The sequence below is a fragment of the Leptodactylus fuscus genome, chromosome 4 (genome assembly GCF_031893055.1).
Source record: "Leptodactylus fuscus isolate aLepFus1 chromosome 4, aLepFus1.hap2, whole genome shotgun sequence".
NCBI classification, from domain to species: domain Eukaryota; kingdom Metazoa; phylum Chordata; class Amphibia; order Anura; family Leptodactylidae; genus Leptodactylus; species Leptodactylus fuscus.
Genome location: NC_134268.1, coordinates 95,875,466 through 95,901,601, shown reverse-complemented (window position 1 = coordinate 95,901,601; position 26,136 = coordinate 95,875,466). Strand labels below are relative to the sequence as shown.

Here is a 26,136-nt window from a genome sequence, read left to right as displayed (position 1 = left end):
ACAAAATCTGCAACAAAAAAAGCTGTGTTTCCTCAATGTGGGGCTTCAGCCTTAGGCTAAGGCCCCACACAGTGAACCTCTGTCAAAAACCTTGCTGAAGAGACCACAGCGGAAATGAATCATGTTTTTTTCCGCAGCGTTTTTCACAGAAAGTCTGCAGAGTTGTCCTCTGTAGACTTTCTGCCTCTATTATACTTATGCGGTAAACGTCAGCATTTCCGTAAGTATAATTGACATGTTGCATTTTACAAAAACACTACAGTTTTGGAAATCGCAGCATTTCCGCTGCAGAGTTTTTTCTGCAATGTGTGGATGGGATTAGCCAGAATCCCATCTACTTTACAGGTACTGTAAAATACAGTGTCTTTTTGTCGCAGTGTTTCCACCACAGTCAAAATGCTGTGTTTTCACAATGTGGGGCTCTGGCCTTAAATAGGACCTTTTACATCCCGTGGCATGACTGGTATTATATACCGCTAGAAAGCTGACAGTGCACTGAATTCAGTACAAGGCTATTGAAGATTACTGCAATAACTCTGAGCTGTAAGGCCCACCCTTCTGACAGTGAAGGGATATTGGTGCCAAAACCACCGGCAGCAATATCTCAGGCACCTGAGCGTGTACCGTCAAAGCTTGCAGTGCATCCAGTTCATCACACTGTTAGCTTTCTAGTGCCGGTGCCAGAGATCCTCTTTAACATTTGTGCTCTTTGGTTCATGTTAGGATATTTTACAATATTGTAAAATACTGAAGGATTTTATAACACACACTTTACACTTAAATAATGGCTAAATACCTTACTTTATGTATTGCTCAAAAGCTTTTGTTACCCTGTTGACATTTACCTTAGGGTAACTATGTTCCTGAATGGCAGAGTAGCATTCAAGTGTTTGTATATCTGTAGAAAAGTTAACCAACCTTGTAAATAATTTGTTTGCTTATGTTTTATGGCATTTGAGTTACATAATGTTTTATTGGCAGTACAGTGAGCTTCCAGTTACCAGAGAGCAGTATATGTCAAATAGACAACCTGTAGAATTTCAATAAAAAACAGTCATTACAAAAACAGCAAAGTACTGGAAAAGGAATTCAAGCTTTTTACTTAAATTTGAAGTGGAACCTGGACAGACTGTTTAAAGGGGCTCTATCATTGGGAAAAGTCATTTTTTAGCTAAACACATAATTGTCCGGCCTGCAAAATACAGTTGTGTAATTGGGGCTTTACAGGCCTTTCAATGATACAAACAACTTTGTATTGAAAAGTAAATGTCCTCCACACAGTATTATATGCTCCACAGTAGCCCCCCCAACGCAGTATTATAAGCTCTACAGTAGGCCCCCTCACACGATTAAATACTCCACAGTAGGCCCCCTCACAGTATTATATGCTCCACAGTATCCCCCCATGCAGTATTATAAGCTGTGCAGTAGGCTCCCTCACACCATTAAATACTCCACTGTAGGCCCCCTCACAGTATTATATGCTCCATAGTAGCTCTCACACAGTATTATATACTACACAGTAGGCCCCCCACAGTATTATATGCACCACAGCAGCCTTCACACAGTATTATATGCCCAGTGGCCTCCACGCAGTATGATATGCTCCACAGTAGGTCCCCCCACAGTATTATATGCTCCACAGTAGGTCCCCTCACAGTATTATATACTTCAATGTAGGCCCCCGGCACAGTATTATTTGTTCCACTGTGGGTCCCCACACAGTATTATATACTCCACAGTGGGTCCCCACACAGTATTATATACTCCACAGTAGGTGCCCACACAGCATTATATGATACTTAAACAGTATGCAGACCCATGAAGAGCACCCTCCTTCTTCTTCTGGCTGCAGGTACTGATGACTTATATCTTCGTCTCTGTGTCAGGGCAGAGATCACACTTTGCAGTCAGTGTAAGCCACAGTCCCATGGACCCGCCACCTACACTGACAGCTTTCAGCTGTATATGCATTTTCACATACAACTGTACTAAATTCCCCATTAGGGAGCGATCAGAGTGATGGCGTGTGCCAACAAAGAAGGTTCTGAGTGCCCTCTCTGGCACACTTCCCATAGGTTCACCATCACGGCTCTATGGCATTCATTACTGATGACATTTAATAAATCTCATTATTTCACACCTCAATATTAGGGAATGACCTGGACATGTAGGATGTCTGTACACGTTAATGGAGTGAAAAATTGCACTGGTATTACCATTGTTGTGCAATGCAGTATTCATTCAGTAACTATAGGTAAAGCACATAAACTGTATACAAACCACTAAATGAATGGGCACTCTTAGATTATACAGATCATGGTTACATGGTAAAAAGTTGCTCTAATGTTGCTAATGGCACATGAAAGCTGTAGCCTGTGCTTATGCCAGACTTGTCTATTCGTATGGGTTGGGTAAAGCTGTAAGGGCACTGTCATGGAAGCCCTTTTGTTGATTGTAGAATGGGCGTCTCTTAGTCACAATAACTGTAGACACAGACACATAACTTTTTCTGCAAGTGGATGGGCTGGCAGGCTGCTGCTTGGCTTGGCACAAGGATGCATTTTCAAAGCATGATCATCTCCAGCTCAAGTCATGGCCTGTTACACCCCACATCCTGAGACCCTGTCTTTGAAATGCATCTCTAATCATTGACTCCTTCACCTTTAAAAGTAGCTAAGACTACACATGTTAAGCTTATAACACTGGGTTACAGAATACGGGACCTTGGAGAGATTCCACTAATAACCCGTAGCAGGGGAATTAATGCTTTTGTCAAAGGGAAGGGAAGGGTTGGCCTCTTGCCGAGTTATGGCTGTGCCTATAGATTAAGGAGTGGGGAGATGCGGGGGTTCAATCAATGTAGTCTCTTCTTAAGAAGTGAATGTGAATGTTTACTGAGAGCAGAACACTCAAGGAAGCCGAGCATGTTTGAATGTCAGCCCAGACATTAATCTGGCAGGCTTCCACTGAGATATTGGCATGAATAAGATGTGTACACAGCGCCTGTGTTTAGTTGCTCCTGACTTGCTTTGCTAGAAAATATTTCTGCTTTTTTTCCAGACTGGAACAAAACTCTGTTAAACAAACGTTTAGTGGTTCAGTTTCTGTTATGGAGATTCAGCCTTGTTCTTGAAATCTGGGAATGGACTTCTTGTTAACCTACTGTTAGTCTTAGACTAGACAATGGTCTTGTTTAACAGATTATTTGATTTCTTTTTTTCCTGCTACATAAATCTGTAATGTTTTTAGAGGACTCTTCACAGTCACAGAATCTTTATTTCAGCAATATAGTGTAAGAATATAATAAGAATAACATATACTAAAATAAGCCAAACTTACATAATCATTTATAGATGTTCTTTATATTAAATGCATTGTCTACTTGTTGTAAGAAGGGTTCCCTGATCAGTGGTAGTCTTCGTGGGAAGCTGGTAGCAAGTGTTCAATAAATCTGCAGCCACGCCATAAGGGATATCAAGCTTTATACAGTTCTCATAGTCGTCAAAGATAGATAATACATGGCATGGAGACCCCCTCCCCCCTTGTAATTCAGAATAGAGTACTTAAGAAACCAAACCCTTTCTACACGTTGACAGAAGATTACATACTGTATACGTACATCATTAAATGCCTTGTGATAGTATGACATTATCCTTTACTTGTATGTCGTGGTAATCGCACAGAAGCAGATAACTTCAGGAGAGCGATATGTACTTACTAACTTTGTAATCTGAGGAATAGGGACGTTTAAATCCCACCCCTGAGGATCGTCCCAGACAGGGTCAGTATGTCTGTATCAGAGATTGTGGAGCAGCTGAGAAGAGAGGATGTTGTACTGCTCCATAATCATCAGTGTTGTAGAAATATTCACAGGTTGTGCAGACTAGCTGTGAAAGGAATAATATTAAGGCTTGCCTTTGAATTCACCCTTTACCCTGCCCTTGCAGATCGCTAGCAACAGGAAACCAGTCCTAGATACATTTTGGGATGGATTACTGACACTGGGCAGCACTAGCAACCATTGTGTTCACTACAATATAATCATACAATCATCTTCTAGGCAAAATGAACTCTTCCATCTTACTAAAGGTATTCAGCCATGCATCAGGAAAAGGACCTTGACTCTTTTTATTGATTATCCAATTTATGGAAAACCCCTTGGAGGCTGGGGCACCATGCAGTGTAAATGCCGCGGTTTACCTATGGAGTAAACACCGCTGAAAAAAAAGTGTTAAGCTTCACTTTTTTTTTTTCACAATCCATAGTTGAAGTCACAGGGAAATGCAGAAATGACCTTCAGGTTTTAAAACTAATTTTCTTGTTTTTTTAGGCAGAGGTCCCCACGTGGTGTAAACGCAACATTTTATAGTCCCTGTAAAGTGGATGGGATTCTAGCAAATCCCAACCACACATTGCAGAAAAATAGGCTCAGCAGAAGTGCTGCAATTTCCAAAACTTTTGTGTTTTTAGGATCCTGGCTGTGTCCGATAGACCTAGAAATAATTCCACTAGTGGGCCCTAGACCTCCCAGTCCGACACTGTATACTTGTAATGTGCAACATTGGATTGTATGAAAACGAGCTGAAATGTCGCTGTATTTTGGGGTGAATAAAGTACCCTTTTATTTTCACTGATCTTGTGTCCAATTTACTTTCTGGATTATTGTTGGGACATTAGCCAGCGCTATGGGGCTGGCCCCCTACTCTATTATCAGTTTTGACTTTGATGGTACTTTTTGATTGATAGAACCAGAATGTGAAGGAGCAGGATCTCTATCTAGACCTCTACATTGTAATGTCCCTTGCTGTTTCAGGATTGTCACAAACCCTTCACCCAGTATTCGATGAAATTATAATCTTGTTAATAATGCCAACTCTAAAAATCTTCAAATTAAACTGGTCAAGAGCAAGCAACTACTTAAAGCTACACATTAGACCAATATATCTGTTTATATGTGAACTGTACTGTATGAGCGGGTTTCGAAGCCAGTACACGTAGATGGTATCCTGTGAGATTTGTCTTGTGATGAGCGGAGCTTCTGAGTCATTTCTAGAAATTACACATCAGTCAAATGAAAAATATTCAAATCCTCTCCAAAACTACTTCACAAAATAAAATTATATCCTGATTAGAGATGAGCGAACACTGTTCGGATCAGCCGATCCGAACAGCACGCTCCCATAGAAATGAATGGAAGCACCAGTGACGCTGACTTTGCTGGCGGCCGGCCGGCGTCACAGGTGCTTCCATTCATTTCTATGGGAGCGTGCTGTTCGGCTCAGCTGATCCGAACAGTGTTCGCTCATCTCTAATCCTCATCACAAATGAGGACTTGCAACCAATCAGATTGAGTTTTCATTTTCAAAGGTTCCTGTGCTATATATGATCTAGAATCTGATTGGTTGCTATAGGTAACTGTTTTACTTTACTGTAATTTTCACCATTTTTAATACATTTTCCCAATTGTATGTTGTCTCTGTTTACAAAGATCTTATTAGACAGCTTTTAGACCATTGTATTTCTATTAATGTATCAGCTGGCAAAAATCTGATTGTAAAACCAGACACAAGCCCTGCCAGATTCTACTCGAATAGTGAATGGATCAGTGCATTGGAAGCTTTTATGGCACATATAGTAAACTGATATAAAGCAACCAAACTGTAATATACTTAATTAACCTATCTAACTTCCTTTTAATAGAAAAGAGGCTGTAAAATGATCTCTAGTAACTGAACAGGGAAATACATAGACATTTATATTGCCAGTAAATAGAGGTGCAGCATTCTCCGCGGTCACTTCCCATGGCTAAATCTTGAGTTATATACAACCTAGAAAATGGTCTGATATTACATGATAACTGAAATTCTAGGTTGTTTAAAACCATCTAAAGTGACCTTCCTCTTTTGGCGAATGCTACAGCTTTAAGGGCTAGTTCACACGGGGTTCCGCGTGCACACATTCCGTCGCAGCTGCCGAGACGGGATGCCGGTCGCAGTGCACTGGCATCCCGTGGCAGCCACAGAATACGCGTCAAGATAGGGCAGCTCACTTTAGCTAGCAGAAAAAAGAACAAGTGGCTCCCATTGAAGTTAATAGGAGGAGCAGATTTTGAGGCGGTTTCCACATCAAAATCCGCTGCCAAATTGCCCCATGTGAACTAGCCCTTAGATTATGCATTGAGATCATGTGTACTGAACAGACTCTCCCTGGCAATTCTGTGGGTCAATGCACACAAAGTTTTTTGGCGAGGATTTTGGAGAGGAAAAAATCTGCTTCAGGAATTAGGAAATGTTTTTTTGAAGTGGTTTTTTTGTGGCGTTTTTAGTTTTTGATTTTTTTCCCTCCAGCACAGTGTATGGACCTTGAAAAAAAACTGCGTCAAAAACAGCATCAAAAACCACTAGCGCCTTTTCCGCCTCCCACAGAGTGGTTGAATCCCCCAGTGTTGCCACCCACATCCCATGTGTTATGGATATAGGATAACTGCTGTTCATGCAAACACCTTTTTAATGCAAAGAAAAATGTAATCTATATGGTTATAAAGTGATTTGCGCTACATTCTAATCATGTCTATCTGGTAGCTTTTAATAAATTCACTACTATATATCAGCTCATGCTATCAGTCAAAAGAGGAGGCAGATAATGCACTCATAGCAGATAAGGAACTGGAACTTATATAGACTATAGAGGAAGCTTTTATGAGGGGACTTTTCGTCTGTGTCTACACCTGTAAGTGTTGCTTATTGATTTGGCTGGCTCTCCGGCTTACCTCTGACTCCCATCTGACCTCCCGCAGTATACTTCGTATGACAGCTTTGACTGTACAAGTACGACAGCTGTCATTTGGCCATTTAGACACTGCTAGCATCTTTTTGCAAGTAGCAATATTCTGTAAAATCTGACAGCTTGACAATTTCAGAAATATGTAGGCATGGTACAGCTTGTCCATAAAAGCTAGTAAAACAAATTTACTCTAAGAAAGAAGCAGAATGGAAAAGAGAGAAAACAAAGTGCTTCCTGCAACAAAAAAAAAAAACTGACATGTTGTTCCTTTCAAGTCAAGCACGATTTTATCACAAAAGTTCACTTTCGAATATGTCCCATTCTTTGGCCTGCTACACAGTTGTATTTTCTGACTATTATTGAGTTATTGCAATGCCTTTAATATTTAGATTTATAGTTATTGTTTTCTATTCGATATGTTATAGAACTACTGCAATTCTTATTTTATTTTATATTTGATTTTTATTGACAAAAAATTTTCAATGTATAAGTCCAACAAGAAAACAAGACTACACAAACAGTGGCCCGGCCAGACCATACAAAAGAAAAGAACAGAGAGCAAATCCTTAGCCATCCTTCTTATGGATGTTCCACCTTATTAAGCATGGGTTTCAAGGAATGCAAATTAGGTGCTTGGAGCACAGGAGGCATTCCCCAAGATCTCTGAGCACAGTTTTCTCCTTTGAAGACATGCCCCTGTATACTTTGTTACACCCTTTGGCCAGTGGGAAACAAATGTCCTTTGTGATGTCATCCCCTGTTTGGTTAAATCTTGTACATACACAGTATGCACTTGTAGTGTTCGACGTACATGAGCATATAGCTCATATGTACTTATGCATTGAGATTCGAGGTGCATACTGCACATGTGCAAACTCCACAACTTCACAGACCAAGTGGTGGTGTTGCAGTAGCGAGACTATCGTTTCTCACTAAACAGGGGGTGGAACAAAGCAAACAGGGGGGTCTTTTTCAACGGAGAAGGCTGTGTTTGGATAGCTCTTCTGCATGATGAAAAACAAATTTTTTTCTTGGAGTCCATGTTACTGTGAAACATATTGTATGATATGGAAGCATATCACAGCACCTACAGCGCCATGGTGGCAACCTGACGGGGTTAAGGAAGATGATAGACTCCCTTTAATGGCTGTCTTAAATGACATAGTACATTGAGAAGCCAACTTGCTCATATGGGTTTCTTTTTCTTCTTTTAGCAGAATGGTACTTGTGGATTCTCCGATTATTAAGTTTATATTCACTTTCCTTCTCTCTTTAGAAGCATAGTAAAACATATTACTGAATGTAATTATTACTGGTTTCAGAACTAAGTGGGTTTATAAATATAAACCTGAGAAACCACCCACACCCTCCTGTAGCTCATGAGAAATGCAGGGTGGTTATTTAGTGAAATCAGGGGATCTCTTAGCAATATTTGCAAATGTTACCCTTTACGCAGCCCACATACAGACAACTACAAGGTGAAGATAGTTGTGCTGAAACTGTATTGTTTTCCTGAGATTTCTTATTATAAAATTGCTCAACCAGTTCTTAGATGTTCATCAGATTTTTGTATGTGTTTCTGGACTTGACAATTCTTTCCAAACACGTTGAGATGAAGGTGTGCGAATAGGAGTTTAAGATATCTACAAGGGTTCTACTTCAATATGACTAAGTTTTACATGTTCCTTTCCTCTTAACATAACAGTTATTGCCTGTTATAATAACAAGCAGTCATTGCTATGTGTATACTTGGTCATATTTGTTACTCTGCCTTTAAATTTCATGGTCATTATTGTTTATTCTTGTATGATACATCAGGGTAAGGCCTCCTTCACATGGCTGTAGTTTTAATCCGGATACAGGATGCATTCATTTTTATGGACCATGTGTCTGTGTCATATTCAAGAACCACAAATTATAAAGTATTTTTGCCCACATATAAAGCACAGTCAAGTGTAGGGGATCACACAAGTCTTTTGCGAACCCATGATTGTTGATGAAATACTCATATGTTTTTTGCGGATTATGAATCGGTATTTGTGGACAGCAAAAGCCACTACTGTCGAGTGAAGAAGGCCTACATGTCATTGTCATTGATGTTCAGTCCTAGACCTCATGATTGTTCAACATTTACAATGTGCCTGTCTGAGCTGTTATCATCATAATGTGATTAGCTGACCTGATTGCCCCAGCAAAAGCAGGAGATAACAGCTCTGAGAGCAAGTGTGATCCCCAGAACTCATCCCCCCTCTCCTCCAGAGTCACCCATTCTACAATGCTAGATAAGGAGGCTTAGTACTTTGACAATGTTTAGTGAACAATAGGGAGCAATAATTTCACATAGCTGGTAAACAAATCAACGTTTACACAGCAATGTATTTAGGAAAACTCTTGAATTTACGTAATCTAGCACTTGAGATAGGATCCTTGAAATGTGCATACACCTTTAAGCAACATTCAAAATCTGTACCTCATTGGAGGAAGCAACTGCAACCTGTTGGCCAAGCCCATATTAAGTCCTTGTGTTAAACTACCATTCACTGCAGGAGACTGTGCGTGCTTTATGTTTAATGTGCAGAATCTAAGTGACCTCTACCTCTCTAAGTGACAACTACCTAATATGAGAAATACCTTTCAGACCTCATGTACACAACAATGAAATGGATCGACTCCACATAGCCCTTAGCCTGATATAAACCAATACAACACCTTTGTTTGACAACAAATGTTATGCATGACACTAAATACAGAGACTTCATGCAGTTCTTGCACATAGTTCACATTTTTTCACATATATAACCTATAATACACAGTAAAGGCAAGAATACGTGCTTGCTGAGCTTGAAATGATGAATAGTTTTAAGATAATGCCATGATCTAAAATGTCTTGCTTAAAATAAATAAAAATGAGGCAGCTATTTAGCTCTGATGCAGTATGCCAAAGAAAATTCAGATTCCATTTGCAACTTCTGATCTTTGCTGGAGAAGAATGTAAGTGCTATTAAGGCTCAGTAATACCAAATATGCTGTGTTTGGTCTGGTTGAAATGTATGTGCAACAAAACATTCCGCACATATTTCCCAGGAAAGCATTGGTATATATATATATATATATATATATATATATATATATATATATATATATATATATATATATCCTTGATCAGCCATAACATTAAAACCATTGAATGTGATGTGAATATGATTAGAGATGAGCGAGTACTGTTTGGATCAGCCGATCTGAACAGCATGCACCATAGAAATGAATGGATGCACCTGGTACTTCCGCTTTGATGCCGGCCGGCCGCTTAACCCCCCGCGTGCCGGCTACGTCCATTCATTTCTATGCGAGCGTGCTGTTTGGATCGGCTGATCCGAACAGTACTCGTTCATCTCTAAATATGATGCCACCTGTTAAAATAGATGGATACAGGAAAAATGGGCATAAGTAAGGCCTCTGAACACAAACGTGAAGAATGGATATGTAATGGTCATTTTTATGGACAAACAGTCCAATACAAGTCAATGGAGCGCTTTTCACATGCTGCCTATGTATCTTTCATGCTCTGGAACTCACTACCCAACACATCAGGCTTTCCCCACAATTGTAACCTTCAAAACCAAACTGAAAATCCACCTCTTCAGGAAAACCTACTACCTACAGAACAGTAATTCTGCTGCCCAGGGACAGATTAAAATTGGTGCCCCCATAGAAATATAATGCAAAATATAAACAATAAATGACACAAAACTTACAGTAGGATGAAAAATTATGATTATTTTTGTGTATCCTGGTAGACTCTGGTTCATCTTCAATTGCAGTTTTGCACCATGTCACAGTAAATAGGTCAAAGGAAATTTTCAGTGGCAACCCCTTCCCTTGACACCCTAAACACATGAGTATTATGCTTAATGGCTATTTCATCCCTGCTACTGCTAGTACAACACCATTGGAAGAGCTTCTGCCCTCACCTACTGTTTCCTGTTGGTCAGTACATTTATTTTATTTTTTGTTTTTTATTTGTACATCCCCATGAGTTTTAACCCCTTAGCGACCCTTGACGTAACTGTACGTCATGGGTCGCATGGGGATGTATGGAGCGAGCTCACACGCTGAGCTCGCTCCATACACGGCAGATGCCGGCTGTATAATACAGCCAGGACCTGCCAATAACAGCAGCGGTCGGTGCCCGAGCCGATCGCTGCTGTTAACCCTTTACACACTGCGGTCAAACGTGACCGCAGTGTGTAAACGGCGCCGGCGGCATGGGCGCCGCCATGTTTCCCCGATCGCCGCCCTCCTGAACGTCACAAGAGGGCGGTGATCGGTTGCTATGACAGCCGGAAGCCTATTGAAGGCTTCCAGGCTTGTCTCTGCACGAGATCTATTAGACGATGCCAGAGGCATCGTCTAATAGAAGTGCTGCGATTTTCCTATTCACTGCAATACTGTAGTATTGCAGTGAATAGTATGAGCGATCAGACTCCCTAGGTTTCAAGGTACCTAAGGGGTCTGATCATAAATGTAACAGAAGAAAAAAAAAAGTTTTTAAAAGTATTAAAAAAATAAAAAAAATATAAAAGTTCAAATCACCCCCCTTTCCCTAGATCAGCTATAAAAGTAATTAAAGAACATTAAACATAAACATATTAGGTATCCCTGCGCTCCAAAATGCCTGAACTATTAGAATATTAAAACATTTATCCCGTACTGTGAACGGCGTAGCAGCAAAAAAAATAAAAACAGCCAAAAAGCGTTTTTTTCAACACTTTGCCTCCTATAAAAAATTGAATAAAAAGTGATCAAACCATCGGATCTTTCCCCAAATGGTATCAATAGAAACGTCATCTTGTCCCGCATAAAAAGACACCACAACCAGCTCCATACATGGAAATATGAAAAAGTTACAGGTGTTAGAACATGATGACACAAATTTTTTTTTCTATTTTGCAAAGTTTATCATTTTTTTAAAAGTATCAAAAAATTTCAAATACTATATAAATTTGGTATCACCGCGTTTGTACTGACACGTAGAACACAGGTAACATGTCATTTGTACCAAACAGTGAATGCTGTAAAAATTAAACCCATAAGAAAATGGCGCAAATGCATTTTTTCTCCAATTGCGCCTCATTCTGAATTTTTTTCCAGCTTCCCAGTACATTGCACAGCATATTGAATGGTGCCATTACAAAGTACAATTTGTCCCGCAAACAATAGGCTATCATGTGACTCTGTGAACTGAAAAATGAAAAAGTTATGGCTCTTGAAATGTGAGGAGGGAAAAACGAAAATGCGAAACCAAAAAATGGCCTGGTCCTTAAGGGGTTAAGGTGCTCTAAAATAAATAAATTAAATAAACAATAATAATAATAATTATAATAATTATTATTATTATTATTATTATTATTATTATTATTATTACTACTACTACAGGTTCTTTAAGTCCTTGAAATCAGCACCTCTGAACTTCATGTACATATAATATAAACTCTCACTCTCTAGATATATATGATGTAAATCTGGTACACTGAACTAAATGTGATAATTTTTTCAGTTGCTTTCCATAACATGATTGATTTTCTCATACTAATGCAAATGTTATATGATAAAAGTGGAATACATTATAGTACATTATAGTAACATAATATAAGAAATATCAGTGAATAGGTATCAGATTCGTGGGTTTCCATTCCGAGTGTTAATTAGCACTATGATCTATTACCTTACCATTGTCTGCTTATAAATCTATACATGAGGACTTGGTGTGATTCTTTCCGTGACCATTGCTTTGTGAGATAAATGTAATTTTATTATGCCGAGACACAAACATACATATATATATATATATATATATATATATATATATATATATATGTATATATATATATATATATATATATATATACAGTATATATATATATATATATATATATATATATATATATATATATATAGTTCATGATCTGTGTGGGAGCTGCTGGTCATTTTTATTTTACAAGAGATGTATTCATTTCACATTTACTTAATATAAGGCCAAGAGACCGACTGCACATTTTGGACTTGGGCCAGTTTAAACCACAGCTTTACATACATCATTTTTAGTCTCATTGTATTCAATAAACCCAGATGTTTCAGGTTTTCTAACACCCCCCACCCAGACATTTTTGTCTATAAATTTTGTGTGCTCAGACTACAAAATCGGTAGCGCTCACTTTAGGAAGGAAATATGACTTATAGTTAATCTATACTTTTGCTATGGTGTTCCTATACTGGTGTTGGCCATATAAGCCAGTTCTAGTTTCTGAACTGCAAATTTAGAATCTCAGTATAATACAAGTAAGATGAATAATAAAATACTGTTCACTTACTTTTTCAAGATATTTTCCTTATAATAGTGTACACAATAAGTATGTATCATGTGTACCATCCCTAATATTTTCAGTGGATTTGAAGAACCACATCATAGATTTACTCTTCAAAGTTAATAAAATTTACAGCAAACATACAACCTCAAGTCTGCATTCCTTCTATAAGATCAAAACTGAAGTACTTTAGATTGTGGCAGTGACCAGATATAGATGAACTAGCTGGCTGAGTACACCAATTGTAGTACACCAATTTAGTTTACACATAATTTCTCACCCTAAGGCTCCTTGCATACAACCATGTGCTAGTTCAGTGTGCTATCTGGGTTTTTCCTGGATCGCACAAATACCCATTCTTTTCTGTTGGCCTACACACACAACTGTCAGTGTGGGCTGACCGTTTGAGCTACAAAATTCAAGACAGGTCTTATTCATTGAACGAATTGATCCATGGAAGCACTGCCCAATACACTACCCGTGCACTGGTTGTGCTGTTCAATCACGGTAGTGTGCAAGGGGCCTAAAGTGACTCACCGCCTTAAATCATATTAATCATTGCATACTCCCCTTGTGGCATCTATAGGTAGCCAAAATTTTAATCATCCAGTGTACTTGTCAATTCTCCTGACATTTGTTTCTATAAATAATTCAGACTATATAACAGTCCCCTTTTTCAATGAGAATGGTAACACCCAATTGTCAATTTATTCATACATTTATAGGAGAAATAACAGAGGAAGAATGCAGGTTTATAAGGAAATTTGTCCCTGAATTATTTACTGAGAAATACAAGTATTTAGTAAAATACACATACCAGGAATCCCTAAAAGTTCATCTTTAACTCTGTTTCTACAAAGAATAAGGCCCCGTTCACACTGGGCAAGATGGGGAATCCCCACTATAATCCGCCCTCTCACAAGAGCTGCCCTTTCTTCGGCTGATTCAGCTGCAGCGTCCACCTCATGGCAGCACGCTCCGGACTAGGCCCGTTCATTTGGGCCTACACCGGATCGGAGTGCCGTGACTGTCGGAAGTCGCAGCAGGCGGATTTTGGCCATATTCTGATGCAGCTTCCCAGGTCAGAATCAGGACCAAAAATCCGCCATCCGCCATTTATTATTGTATTAAAGGCATAATATATACAATATATGCATACATCAGGTCTAATTTATCAACCCATCTATGCCAGCTTTCTGGTGTAGATGCGCCCAGATGTGGCGCATCTTTGGTGCAAGGTGCACCAAAGATATATCACATCCCCTGTTTTGCATCTCACTCATCACTTTCCACTAATGTAAGCGGGACAGGGAAGTCTTGTCCCAACTTATCTTTTTTATAAATCCCACCGGTTTGGTGTCATGCAGGAAATATGAGCGGCGTAAATTTCCATTCTGGTACATGGCGTATGCCTGATTTATTAGGTCGGTGTCTTTTAATAATTCAGGCATGTCTTGTGCCTGTCAGTGCCTATATTAAGGATGGCATACAAGACGCCACTCTTATTCAATGTGGCTCAATATCTAATAAATTAATTGGCATCACAAAGTATAATGTAGTAAACTTAAAGGAATGGGCTTCCATTTGCCATTATAAGATTAGAATAAAAGAAATAAAGCCAACAATGGAAAGTTTCTTTGTGACAAGAACATTCAATAAATTAAATGGCTTAATTTACACTTTCCATAAGCAAGCTATAGATTTCTGTATAGATATTGTACGGCCTATTCCCTACCCTTTCTATAGATAGTATATAATCTACTTCCTATTTGAAGACTAATGGCTTCGACATGAAATTTCCATTTAGCTGCTTGAAGTACTCTATTTTACTGATTTCAATGGCTTATGAGTCAGATTCTGTTCATATCATATTAGGGAGTTATTATTTCATCATTTCTTTACAGATATTGTATGTGGTTATTCCTTTTGAATATTCCATGGTAGAAAGATCTCTAGAAATAGAATACAGAGATGTATACAATTTACAGCTAACTTCCAATCCGGTATACTCCTGCTCTGAATTAGGTAGACTATTGTATTATTCATACTCCTATCATCCCTGTGGTAGGATCATAAGTCATTTGCGGTCCCTAAGGGGATTCTCATTCAATAGACTGAAATGACTTTATCACAGTAAATAGCCCTGTATAATTTTGCAGAGCTGCAGGACCAGCCCTCATCTATTGCACTGCTTAGCGAGTCTATTTAGAATCATTACTACACGCCTATCTCAGGCGACAGATGACTTCATTAAATTGGTTTTTCAGAAATATTAAGACTCGGTGCAATAGTTGAATTTTTACTCCTCTGAGGCTGGATACAAAATAAGCTGCAATAAAGCAAACAGTATGGGAATACTTCTGTTTTATTGCTGTCAAGTGAATAAAATAACATCAGTATAAATGTCCCTGAATTATTTTATTCCTTAAGTATCAGTATGAATTAGGCTACATAGTCACTTCGGTGGCGCTACATCAAGTCATGTGACTAAAATTACCCATTCCCTAAAATGGTATAGATGAATAGCACATCTAGCCCCACAAAAAAAAACACCTTGTTACTCCGTAATATAAATTTCAAAAAGCTACAGGTGTCAGAATATGGCGACTCCAAGAAATAAATTTACAAAAACTACAAAGCTATATGAATTTTGTATTGCCGTAATCAGAACAACCTACAGAATTTAGGTAACCTTGGCCATACAGTGAATACTGTAAAAATAAAACCCATAAGAAAGTGGCACAAATTTAGTTTTACTGCACAATTTAGCTTAACCAACTTCTAAGTTGATTCTGCCCATTCCCATCAATTTTTTATGTGCCCCACATAGTATAATCCTCCAATAGTCACCCGAACATTATATGCCCCAAATTATAATGTTCCCTTACAATTACCCACAGTATGAAGTCCCCTCTCTGGATGCCCCAGTTTAAACTGTGAGAAACTAGAGAGGGACATTAAACCATGGTGGTAGCTGGAGGGGGGTCATTAAACTGGGGGTTCCTGGAGCAGGACATTAAACTGGGGAAACTAGAGGGGAACATTAAACTGAGGCAGCTGAAGGTTAACATTAAACTGTGGAGGTAGCTGGAGGGGGACAATAAATTGGGGGCAAATAAAGGCAAACATGTCCTCCTCCAACTACCCCCAAAGTTTAATCTCCTCCTCCAGTTGCCTACAGTTTAATGTTCCCTTCCAACTTGCCCCCTAGTTTAATGTTACCATCCATCTGCCCCCCAGTTTATTGTTCCACTTCATCTCCCCTAGTTTAATATACCCCTTCATCTGCCCCCAGTTTAATGTCCCCCTTAATCTGTCCTCAGTTTAATGCCCCCTCCATCTTCCCCCAGATTAATGCCCCCCTTCAGCTGCCCCAGTTTAATGTCACCCTCCATATGCCCCCTAGTTTAATGTTCTTCTTCATCTTCCCCCAGTTTAATGTCTCCCCTCCATTTATTCCCATTTTAATGTCTCCCCTTCATCTGCCCCCAGTTTAATGTCTCCCTTCATCTGCCTCCAGTTTAATATAATAAAACACCTCTCCTCGCTCCCCTGCCGCTCTGTGAATTGTCATCTAACGGACTGTTCAGGAAACTGCAGGCACGATTTGAATGATGTAATCACATTGTGCCTACAGCTCCCTGGGTGGGAGCTGTCCACTCCTACTTCACCACTGTATTCATCTCATCTGCATCCTCTAGACGCTGATGAGTTGAATCGGGGACATACCTCCTCCCGACTGGGATGGGACCCACAATCCGGGACTGTCCCACTGATTCCAGGACTTTTGAGAGGTACAGTATGTCTTAGGACATTCTATGTCCTGTGGGTCTAAGCCCATATTTACATAAAACAGTATATTTAATAAATAATATTAGCTTATGGTAAGAAATGGGTTACATTCCTGTTCGTGAACATACAGTATCATTGCCTACCATTGACACAGCTGGTGCTACTGTATATTAGGCACTTACAGTGTATATGCTAAAAACAAAATATGCATGACTGTAATTTTCAAATCTTCTGTGCTGTGAGGCAGATGTTCCCAGCATAAAAAGAGAAAAAATTATCACAAGTTCTTTAACAGTTATCCTTTGTTCAGCACAGTCTTCCCCTCACAGTTGTTTTCACACTTGTTTCGACACCCACCTACACAATCCTAATAAAAGTCAGCACTTTGAACTGCATGGTGTTATCTGTTTATTTCGTCCTTTAATACTTTTTATATTTAAGTTTCAGATAAACTCTGTTTGGAGAGTAAAAGTACCGTAACATCCAGTCATATTACAGAATTATTCTCTTCAAGTGGAGATTATTTTTCTACATACTTTATAGGCCAACCTACGCAGCATGCCATGTCTTTTTTATCATATGGAAATGAACAGAAAATAATTCATAGATCCTCATATATTAAATTGGATGAATGCAAAGGTAAATTAGGGTCCAAAGTAGACTATGGGCATTGTGTAAGGCTATGTTCACATTTGAACCAGAATCTCCATTGGACTCTGTCAAAATGTCCCCATAATCAATGGTGTCTGCTGGACCCTTTATATAACCACCATTTAGGCGGTCCGCCTCTGCGTTGTTCAGGTTCCTGAATAGACCGGTACGACGGAGATGCAACACTAATCTGAACCTAGCGTAAGTAGAGTATATGATTCGGCTTTTCAGCTGTGAGTCCTTTTCAAAGTATAACTTAACCACTTCCGGACCGCCCATAGACTATATACGTCCGGAAGGTGGTTGCCTAGTTCTGCCAGGACGTACCTGTACGTCCAGCAGAACTTGCTCTACTGCGCCTCCCCCCATCGTACTGAGCTCTAAGGTCCCGCTGTCAATAGACAGTGGAGACCTCAGAGCTTCACCCAGGGACCACTCTGTGTGGTCTCCAGGTACGTGATCCTTGTGACACACCGTCACAGAGATCACAACGACAGTCGGCACATCAGCAGATTGCTCCGCTGTGCCTCCACCCCCCTCCTGTACTTTGCTATGAGGTCCTGCTGTCTATTGACAGTGGAAACCTCATTAGCTTTGCCCAGAGACCAGCTTCTGTGGTTTCTAGGCATACGATCGCTGTGACAGCCTGTCACAGCGATCAGATCGTATGGTGCATGAGCAGAATATACTCCTCTGCTCCACTGCACCTCCCCCTCCTTCCCTCCACCCCCCTTGCACACAGCTCCGAAGTCTCCACTGAACAGCGGAGACTTCAGAGCTTATCCGGAGACCAGCCTGTGTGGGTGTGTGATCGCTGTGACAGCCAGTCACAGCGATCACAAGGAAGTTTGTCACAGAGACAAACTTCATTGGCTGAACGCTGATCTCCCTCTCCTTTAGCTTATCAGAGAGGGAGATCAGCACTTCTGCCTCCACCCCCAGCAATGCTCCGTGGTCAGCTGTCAGAAGACAGCTATGATCACAGAGTTTTGCCCAGAGACCACCCTGATAGGGCATAGTGGTCTCTGGGGCATGTGAGCACTGTGACAGCCTGCCACAGTGCTCACATAAAGTAATAAAAGTATATAAAGTGGCTACCAATCTCCCTCTCCTCAGATCCTGACAGAGAGGGCGATTGGTAAATAAAAATCACTACACATACACACACTCCCCCCACCCTTTAGTGCCCCCCACTCTATTCTATCTATCTATCTATCTATCTATCTATCTATCTATCTATCTATGCTTTTTTTTATCTATTTCTCTATTTTTATACATAAATTCATATTTTTTGTGACCCATAAATAAAGATTATTATTACACTTTGAGGCTAAAGCCCCACGGGCCATATACGCAGCACTGAAGCGCTGCGGGAAGAATCGCTGCGTGAACGCATTGTGGTTCTTCCCGCAGCGATTTGAAGAGAAAGTTCACAGAGTTTACCTCTGCGGACTTTCTCTTCCCATTATATCTACGGGAAAGCAGCCGGCGTTTCCTTACATATAATTGACATGCTGCGATTTCCAAAGCCGCAACAGATTTGGAAATCGCGGTGTGTCCGCGCTGCGATCTTTTCCGCAAAGTGGGCATGGGATTTACATGAATCCCATCCACTTTGCCAGCACTGTACAACGCCGCCAACACTGTGCAACGCCCTGGCCTCAGGATGCAGAAACACAGCGGTTTGCACACCATTCATTGCAGGCTCTTCTGTAGGCCAAAATAATGGATAAAATACTCAATTGTGGTATTAATACAAACAGCAGAAATAAGAAAATATATTTTAGAATCTATATATTTATTGCATTTTTTTTTTTTAGGCTATTGTGTATAAATGTAGGAAAAAGCATTTTTTTTTACACATTTTTTACCCTTTTCCCTCTATTTTTTTCTAAAAGGTTAAATTTATCACTTATTTTGTTCTAAAACGTGAAAGCCCATTATGTTCCGAGAAAAAGGAGACCAAATACATATAGGTTGGCAAAGTAATAGAAAAACAATTTGCAGTTAAACTGGAACATGGCTAAAACCTGAAAATGTGCCTGGTCTGGAAGGGGGGGTAAAGGATCTGGTATGGAAGTGGTTAAAGCCAATATCCAATTCCTTTAAAAATATACTGATAGGTTGTGTGATTATAAAAAAAAAAAAAAAAAAAAAATTAACACATCTTTCATGGTAATTGCCTTCCTGGTCCCTCTGGACACCCAGAATATGACTGTTTTGCCAATTACTGGCTGAGGTAGGCCACTGCTGCAGCTAGTTATGGTTTGAGCAGTCATTTTTTTGTGTTTGGAGAGTAGTGTTGGTCTGGACTGCCCCTGACCTCTCCAGTTAAATTTATTCTGTGGGCTCGCTTTACAACTGCATGCAAATATTACCTGATACATGTTTTCAAATTCCTAAAATGGCACTAACATAATTTTTTTTTCAATAGTGGTCTGCTACCTAACCCTTGTCTCTGATTGTTTCTGTCTTGGGGTCCTGTTAGTAGCCAGCTACCTAGTATATTATAAAGACATAGCCTAGGTGAGATGTTATACAATAAACATTGATGTGAAGTACAATGAATGTACTGTGCCATGCCAGGGTGAATTGGGGGCCCATCCTCGTTCAGGGGGTATACCTTTTCACCTGTGGGCTGGTAAGAGCCTGGAGAGGAACCAGGAAAGAGTGACCAGTGGAAACCCAGGAAGCATCCGACCAGAAGCAATGGGGAGATCCATGAGGATTAGCTTGCCCGAGGAAGCGTTTGATTAAAAAATAAGCTACCAAAAAATCCCTTTATGGGAGCATATGTGAAATCCAATTGGTTTTGATTTTTTGATGCCAACACTGTGGCACCAACAGTGTGGTGTAATGGAGTGTGATGGACCAGGCCGCAGGTCATGTGTGGCTGTGTGGTGGTAACTGTGGCAGGATGAGTGGAATGTCACACAGTAAAGTATGAAGTAATATGATGGACTTAGACATAATAATATTATTTTCCTTCATTTCTATCATTTCTATCGCTAATCTTCCTGTAATTGATTATATCTGACTAAACTGTGTTGTAATTCTCCTACTCCTAAGATTGTCTAGCTCTGTTGCTTTGCAGCACTCAAAGCTCTGCATCATTCAGTGACAAATAACACATCCATTCCCTACTTCCACCATCATTGAAATGCCCCATGTTCCAGTCACACAACTTTATATACTGTACATAACATCAGCACTGTAAGGTGTCCATCTTCCACTGAATGTTGGCTGAAAGACTGTCATGTCTGCCAGAACATCACAGTGACTCACAAGTCTCTCTTAGAAGCCTTTCCATTAGTAAACTGAACAACCATAATGTGCCAGTTTCGTACATTTTCTTTAATAAAGTGATCTCTCAGCCTCCGACCATCTTGTACTTTCTGTGCTCATTCATGAAACCTCTTATATGTGATATACCTTATATTTAAAAAAAAAAGAAAAAGTGTGTAGGTTGATATTTTTGCTAACCTTTATTAAAGCATCCATGCTCTGAGTACTACCATTTATTTTATATAATATTACTATGTTATTTCTAATTGTTATGTGCACATTAAAGGGACACAGCACTATAATGCTATCTACCGTATATGCTTTCCATACATCCCTAAATCCCTGTATCATTTCTTATAAATTATGACAAATTTAGGCATATAGGCTGATATGTAAAAATAAAATATCTAGACAAGTGCATGAATTTTCACTTGTAATAGTTACAGTATTCTCTGTTATTAATTTGTAATAGTTACAGTTCAGTATTCCGCTGGGTTCACACCAGCGTCTGGACTCCGTTATCAGGTTTCCGTTTTCTGCATTCAGAAGACGGAAACCTGTCATGCCGAGTCCGGCCGTGAGCGACGGTGAGCGTTTTATGCTCTCCACGGCGAAACCATTTTTTTTAAACCGGACTCAGAGTACTGCATGTCTGACTCTCTGTCTGGTTTAAAAAAAAACGGTTTCGCCGCAGAGAGCATAAAACGCTCACCAGCGCTCACGGCCGGAAACTTTTCAAACCCATTCAAATGAATGGGTTTGAAAGATGCCTGCAGGTTTCCATCTCCTACCCTGTTTTGTGCAGGAAACGGAAACCTGCAGAACAGATTCCCGGGCGCAGATATGAACGAGCCCTTCACTGTCATTAATTTAACTCTTGTTTTCCAATTATTTAACTGTAAATGTTTCGTCCTCAACCAAAAATTATTTTTTTTACACTATAGTATATGCACAATATATGCAGATATAAAAAAACAAGTCAATTAATTTTTTTTTTACGTTACTGTGATGAAGTCTCTTCTTTATACGCTCTGATTTTTAATAAAGCTCTTTATTCATGTTTTGCTTTTTTTTTTAGATTCCGCATCAGTCGTTGGAACATTGTGCTCCCAGGGAGATGATTCCCCATGAAGTTGCTGGGTTTCCTTCAGGAATTAAATGTGATTTTCCTTTCACCAGACTGAAATCAGCCTCAGTCAGAGAGTGAGCAGGCAGTGGTGGTTGGCGGGAGTGGCAGAAAGCAAAACATGAAATCTAATCAAGAAAGGAGCAATGAAAGCCTGCCACCAAAGAAACGTGAAATTCCCGCCACTAGTCGACCGTCTGAAGAGAAGATAGTCGGACCGACAAGTGAAAACCACCGTACAGATAGTTTATCATGGCTCTCCACCACAGTAAGCAGCCATGGTGGACGTCATCATGGGCCTGCAGGAACTTCTGTAGAAGCTGGTTTACAGCAGGGGGTAGGTTTACATAAAACACATTCAACTGGTATAGACTATTCTCCCCCCACTGCTCCAAGGTCGGTACCAACAGCAACAACAATTCCTGCTGTTTATCAAACTGCGCAGTCTCAATCAGGGGCATCTGTATCTCCCGTGCAATATACTAATGTGCCCCAAACGTTCCAGTTTATTGGACCGCAGTATAGTGGACCACCGTATGCAGGATTCATCAATTCGCAGCTAATTTCACCTACATCGAATTCCGCATCAAGTGCTGTGTCCTCAACAGCTACAGGAGTCACCACTCCATCACAACGCACCCAGATGGAAGCATATTCCACTATGCTGGCAAATGTAAGCAGCTTAAGCCAGCAGGGTCATAAGATTGAATCACATTTAGATCGGACTCCTGGATTGATTGCAGCAGGATCACCGCCTACCCAGTCAAGTCAGTACGTCCACATTTCCAGCTCATCACAGAGTGGAGTCAGAACTCTATCACCACCAACTATCCCAGTGCATTTACATACCCACCCAGTGATTCCACAGACACTTACCCTGGGCACTTCCTCCCAGGTGGTTGTGCAGTACTCAGATTCAGGAGCTCATTTTATTGCTAGGGACCCTACAAAGAAAGGAGAAAGTTTTAGGTCACAAGCCAAGGAATTATTAAATGGTGAAATAGAGAAAGTTAGGAGATTTGTAGTTCCTTCCTCCACAGATGCACAGCTATTGAAAGCAGGCAATAATAAACCAGCTTCCCAACATTATGAGACAAGGCACGTAGTGGTGCACCCTAGTACTGAATTTGGTGCTCGGGATCCCTCAGGTGTTCGGACCTCTGTCATGGTAGTGCCCAACAGCAACACAGCTGCCACAGACATTGATGTTCCACAAACCATAAAGAGAGAAACCTCACCCTCAACAGCTCATAACAAGGGAAGCTTACACTTAGGAAAACCAGCCCACCGGTCCTATGCTTTATCCCCACAACAGACTTTATGCGCAGAAGGCGTAAAAACAGTGGCCACTTTATCTCCTCACACCGTCATCCAGACAACTCACAGTGCAGCAGAGCAACTTTCTGTTGGGCTGCCTGCTGCAGCCTTTTATGCGGGTACACAACAGCCAGTTATTGGCTATCTCAGCAGTCAGCAGCAAACCATTGGCTATCCTGGAAATTTGCCACAGCACTTGGTGATTCCAGGCACTCAGCCTTTGCTCATACCAGTTGGCAATCCAGACATTGAATCATCTGCGGTGGGGGTAGCACCTGCTATTGTCACTTCATCTCCCCAATTTGCAGCAGTGCCTCATACATTTGTCACTACGCCCATTCCTAAAAGCGATAACTACAGTGCTGAATCACTAGCAACTCAAACAGCCTACCAGACCGCTTTGGTTCCGGCTCAATTCCACCTCCCAGTTGTACAGTCTGTTGCTTCTCCTATGGCAGCTGCACCTACACTGCCCCCTTATTTTGCAAAAGGGTCAATCATTCAGCTAGCCAATGGTGAACTAAAGAAAGTAGAGGATCTGAAAACTGAAGACTTCATACAGAGCGCTGATATCAGCAACGACTTGAAAATAGACTCCAGCACAGTTGAGAGGATTGAGAATAGCCATAGTCCAGGCATTGCTGTGGTACAATTTGCTGTTGGAGAACACAGGGCCCAGGTGAGTGGAAAGATTATATTGTAATGAGTCATGTGTTCTGTATATTGTAATCCAATAAAAACTCTATGTAGAATGTCCAGTATGGTAAAATAATGGACCTTTATCTGTGACAGGATATGGTCATTGTACTGTGTTTTAAGCCATGTGAAGAAGTAGTGCGCTTCCCAGTTTTACCTGTGATTTGTCACACTCAATGACTTCTGGTTATTTAACAATAAGTAACATTAGTAAAAGAAAACCTAAGAAATGACATACAAATAAAATGTTTACACGAGGACAGCGCAGATTATTCCTTTTCCTCCAGATGTCCTCTTGCTTTGTTTTTTTTGTGATAATTTTCGTATTGCATATACCAGTCACGTACAGATGGTTATTTTAGGGTTTATTCAGATAGAAGTGTTTCATGTCTAGACACGGATCCATTGAATTGGGTCATGCACATGTCTTTTTTTCATGCAGCATCCGCCTGAACACAATATCTGTAGTTGCACTCTTTTTTCTGAGGATACACAAGTTTTGCAAACATTTGTCTAAAGAAGCCCTCATAAAGTACTTTAATATAGGTGGATAATAATGGTGGCCTCCAACACCAGTTCTATACTTTTGACATGTTTGTTGATCTGATGCCGATACAGGATTTAACTACAATTGATTTCCTAACAGTTTCCCTTTTAACTCACAATTGCGTTGAGCTGTCCATTGTTGTGGTTGTTGAGGACCAGAACAACGGACAAGTGGACTACTACAATTGCAATTACATATGTATACCAACAGGCCCCATTGACTGTAATGGTGTCCGTCAAATAGTCCTTCAACAGACCATGACAACGGACATGTGGACCGCTACAATTAAATAATAATAATAATACATTTTATTTCTATAGCACCAACATATTCCACAGCACTTTACAATTTGTAGGAAGCGGAAATAGTGGAAGGTTAGTTTTAGGCATTCTAACTGTGGAAGGGTTTACATTAGTAATTGTGATAGGCCTGTCTGAAAAGATGTATCTTTAGGATTTGTTTGAAGCTGTAGAAATTGGGAGCTAATATGATTGTCTGGGGTATAGTATTCCAGAGAAGTGGTGCAACTCAGGAGAAGTCTTGTATACGAGCGTGGAAGGTTCTGATAATAGAGGATGTAAGTGTTAGGTCATTGAGTAAACGGAGAACACGGGATAGACAAAAATGAGGGAGGAAATGTAGGGAGATGCAGTATTATGGTGAGCTTTATTTTTTAATGCCCCAAAATAGAAAAAAGCAGGGCACTCACCAGGGCGATTCATTAAAATCAATGATTCTTTATTCCATATTTCTTAAAATCATGTGTAAATTTCAGAGAGAAATGGTAGCACTTTCAAGCAAAGCAACAACCGTTTTGTGCGTCTTGCACTTCATCAGACTTTATAGCTTGCAAGACTGAGGAAGCGTAAGATGCACAAAACAGTCATTGCTTTGCTTGAAAGTGCTACCATTCCTTTCTCCAATGTACACACGATTTTAAGAAGTATGGAATAAAGAATTGTTGATTTTAATGAATCGCCCTAGTGAGTGCCCTGTTTTTTCTATTTTGGGACATTTGTTACTCTATGTAAGCAGTGAGCACCAGCTGATTCGTTCAAAAGAAATGAAAGAAGCGATTCCAATCCTGACACTACCACTGCTGTTTATTTAACTGGGTTGTGAGAAGATATTATAAGAGTAGTAGTGCCGCCTACACCTTTTCTCCTATATATTTATTTTTCACTGCACAAACCCTTTAATATATATGGGGCAATGCAAATATTATGTTATTTTTTTACTTTGCAATCTACAATTATCCAATTTTTGCCCATCTAGAATCTCATAGACTGATATTCTGATATTATGTGTTATTACTGCACTTTTTGAATTATTATGGCTTCAAGTCTATGGCCATCTTTGGGAGCTTTTTAAAGGAAATTCATGTAAGTTTTACCTAACAACTCAATAAAATTTGGTTTTTATAATTTGCAGTATTTAGTTTCTGCAGGTTCTGTGTATCACAATACAGTCATGGCCAAAAGTTTTGAGAATGATACAAATATAAATTTTTACAAAGTCTACTGCTTCAGTTGTTCTAATGGCAATTTGCATCTACTTCAGAATGTTATAAA

General features: G+C 39.9%; 1 protein-coding gene across 3 annotated transcripts in view; it reads left to right on the top strand.

Annotated features, from left to right (window-relative positions):
• The window catches only part of ATXN1 (ataxin 1), a 491,098-nt gene that overhangs the window by 210,160 nt on the left and 254,802 nt on the right, over positions 1-26,136 (top strand). For all 3 annotated transcript variants that reach the window (XR_012715457.1, XM_075270820.1, XM_075270821.1), the window contains exon 6: positions 21,958-24,001. Coding sequence is in view for 2 of the 3 variants with exons in the window: in XM_075270820.1 (XP_075126921.1) it covers positions 22,127-24,001 (1,875 nt within the window). In the remaining variant the exon portion in view is untranslated. The remainder of the gene's footprint in view (positions 1-21,957; positions 24,002-26,136) is intronic.